The sequence below is a fragment of the Brassica oleracea genome, chromosome C1 (genome assembly GCF_000695525.1).
Source record: "Brassica oleracea var. oleracea cultivar TO1000 chromosome C1, BOL, whole genome shotgun sequence".
NCBI classification, from domain to species: Eukaryota; Viridiplantae; Streptophyta; class Magnoliopsida; order Brassicales; family Brassicaceae; genus Brassica; species Brassica oleracea.
The window spans coordinates 12,848,027-12,851,301 of NC_027748.1; the positions used below are offsets into that span (position 1 = coordinate 12,848,027).

Below are 3,275 nucleotides of genomic sequence, written 5' to 3' on the forward strand. Positions count from 1 at the left end.
GGAAAATACGGGTGTTACAATTTGGTATCAGAGCGGGGTTCCGTCCCGGCTCTAGTCTGGGATGTCGATTTGTGGGGACTCGATTTTTAATCGGTTTTAGACGATTTTAAAAATATTTATGGGAATATGGGGATTTTAAAAAAAAAAGTAAATAGCACCTTTTTGTTTGGCATTATGTCTTGAATCGTTGGTGTTCGGTTTCAGCAGAAGTTAATTGAGTTGCTATTTCTTTCAGATGCCGCCGCGTAAGAGAGTTGTTCGCACTCAGGCCGCTAGTGCTTCTCGAGAGGGTGGAGATGAGCATGTGCCGCCACCAGTTCCATCGATTGATCAGGATGCCCTTAGGCAGATGGTGCAGGATGCTGCCAGACAGGCCGCAGATGAGGCAGTTCAGCAAGCTGTCCAGGAGGCTGCTAGAGTAGCTGAACATGAAGTGGTTAGGCAGATGGCTGCAGTTCAGCAGGGTCAGCAGATTCTGCCAGTTCAGGTTCGGGCATCAGCAGCCCCCTATTCAGCCAGTCCCACCAGTTCAGGTTCAGGGGCAGCAGCAGCCCCCTATTCACCAGGTTCCTGAGGTTGATGAGACGCTTATGCATGTGATGAGACGCTAATGCAGGTGATGAAACAGATGAAATCTGTGGATTTGGAGACTTTTGGGGGAACAGTAGACCCTGTTCAGGCCTATAATTGGAAGCATAGGCTAGCTACGTGTCTGCAGACTATCAATTGTCCGTTGCGCCTTTGCCTTAATATCGCAGAGTTGTATCTATGTGGGGATGCATTAGTATGGTGGGATGGAGTGCAATCGATGCGTGCTGGCGATATGACTTATGAGGATTTCCTCATTGTGTTCGACAAAAAGTATTTTCCCAGAGAAGCGTTGCACCAGAAGAAGAATGCTTTTGAGCATCTGAGGCAGGGTACTAGGAGTGTCAGAGAGTATGAGCGGGAGTTTTGCCAACTCCGCTTGTTTGCTGGTAGTAATTTTGATGCGGAGGACTTGATCAGGAGGTTCTTAGATGGGATGCGAGTTGATCTCCGCGGCAGGTGCAGTATGGTTACTTACACCAGCTTGGAGGATCTGGTAGAGAAAGCTGCTGTGCAGGAAGCATGTATTGCAGAGGAGCAGAAGTACTCTAAGGCCCAGCCTAGGATTGAAAGGACTTCAGAGTCACAGAACATGACAGGGGATCAGTCAGGAACACCCAGTTGTGCGCGCTGCCATCGCTACCATTTTGGAGACTGCGTCATGTGTTTTGCATGTGGGCGGTTAGGCCATGTGGCCAAGTATTGTCGATTTACGAGAGTGGATGGTACTGGTACCGGACAGGTTACAGCACCAACGACACTAGAAGCGGCTTCAAAGAACTGTTATGGTTGTTGCCAGCCTGGTCACATTTTCAGGGATTGCCCGAGGGGAGGACGTGTAGAGAATCCATCACCAGATAAGCGCCAGACTATCACACCACGTATATTTGCTGCAAGAGGCAACGAGAGAGTTGAGCCGACTGATGGTATGTATCTTTTCACTTTGGTAGTTTATGTCTGTGCATGCTGTTTTTTTGCGATTATCATGTGTTTAAAAAAAGAGTTGTGCTTAAGATCAGTAGCGGTTGAGTATGAGAGATTTCACCTTATTTGACATGGGAGGACCACATAGTTTGGAGTGTCTGCAACTGACAAGCGTCTTTCTAACAGAGTTAAGTCAGGTTGAAGACGTCTTATTCCTTTTCTCGGCTCAGGATTTGAATTCGAGGACGAATTCCTTGTTAGTGGGGAAGAATTGTAACGACCCCGATTTTTTCTGGTGGGCCAGTTTGGCCTTTATTAAAAATTAAAGTCCAATTCTCTTTTTTTTTACTTTGTCCCACATTGGAAGTTTAGAAAACCTACCTCCATTTCCTTCTCCTATATAAGAAACTCCACCCTTTCTCTCTATTCTCATCAAGTCAAAGTATTTCTTTGCGCGTGACGAGTTGTTGTTGAATTATCCGACGACCAGTCAATAGTGAAATTTTCCGGTGGGATTTCCGGGTGAGCTTCCGGCGAGATTTCTGGGCGAGCTTTCGGCGGGATTTCTGGACGAGCTTCCGGTGGGTTTTTCTATTGATCTCGGTTGACCATCTTATGTTGATCATTCCAGTGACTAAGGTGAGGGCTATCCCATTAAATCCCGAGCTAGTTTAGTACTACCATTATGGAAAACTTAGTTTCGAAACATGATCCGTCTCTGTGAATTGAGTCTGTTTGAGAGTCTTGTTTGTTTATTATTACTATTGATTGTTAAACCGGAAATAGGATAATAGAGGATTCAACGGTGAAATAGGATAATAGATTCAACGGTTGACTGAATTGAATGAATTAAGAACTGTTATTTATATATGTATACATAAGTCTGTTATGAGATTGCGGGGCACAAAGATGTTGTGCTAACGGCGCATTGTGTGGAGATTGCGGGGCATATGGACGTCAATTGTATTGTAAAAATTTTGTAAGGCTTAACCAAAATTGTATCATATTTGTAAGGCTTAACCAAAATTGTATTGTAAAAATTTATTTGTAAATATTTTTAAGAGAGTATTTGATGATGAACATGATACTAAAAATTATTTAATTAACAAAAGAAGTGTAAAATTAGTACTGATACGAATTGTTAAAATAGTAATTTTAATTTTTTATGACTAACTAAAAATAGTTATTTGATAGCAATTTTTTTTTCTGACAGTAATTTTCGCATGACAGTAATTTTCTGATAGCAATAATTATATGACAGTAATTTGCGCATCTGTTACAAAATATTTAGACTCCAACTCACCTTGGAAAACATAAAGATATTTTTTTCGTAATTATAAATAGAGAAATTGTTTATACTACTATTTTTTGTTATAATTTTCATGTTTATTTTAACCACATTTACCTTTAGATTTAAAGGGATAAATAGACATTTATGTCCCTAGGGTTAACTAATATAAAATTTAAGTTTAGATTTGAGGGAAGTTTTGGAGGGTGGAGTTTAGAATTTTTAAAAATAAATAAACAAATACTATATAAAATTTAAAATTTAATTACTTAATTTTTTTTTAAAATAAAAAAAAATTTAAAAAAAACTTCAAAAATAAAATTTGAGGTTTGGGGTTTAAGATTTTAGGGGTTAGCAAAAAAAGCCTCGCTATTTGCACGTAAAATCGATGATAAAAACAAAAATCGTTTAAAGAACGACGTTAAATAAAACACGGGCCTCTGTATATCCTCGTTAATTTGCTTGGGCCTTGCGA

At 40.2% G+C, this 3,275-nt stretch overlaps 2 protein-coding genes across 3 annotated transcripts in view; both read left to right on the plus strand.

Annotated features, from left to right (window-relative positions):
- The window catches only part of LOC106307640 (calcium-transporting ATPase 8, plasma membrane-type-like), an 18,169-nt gene that overhangs the window by 11,704 nt on the left and 3,190 nt on the right, over nt 1–3,275 (plus strand). The window lies entirely within an intron of this gene.
- LOC106331952 lies at nt 236–1,789 on the plus strand. Its single transcript, XM_013770398.1, has 3 exons — nt 236–487; nt 617–1,514; nt 1,743–1,789. The coding sequence occupies exons 1-3, from the start codon at nt 236–238 to the stop codon at nt 1,787–1,789; spliced, it is 1,197 nt and encodes a 398-aa protein (XP_013625852.1).

Coding starts and splice junctions, on each gene's coding strand:
- LOC106331952 (XM_013770398.1), top strand. CDS start 236: ATGCCGCCGCGTAAGAGAGTTGTTCGCACTCAGGCCGCTAGTGCTTCT. Junction 488..616: donor AGCAGATTCTGCCAGTTCAG/GTTCGGGCATCA, acceptor ACGCTAATGCAG/GTGATGAAACAGATGAAATC. Junction 1,515..1,742: donor GAGAGTTGAGCCGACTGATG/GTATGTATCTTT, acceptor TTCTCGGCTCAG/GATTTGAATTCGAGGACGAA.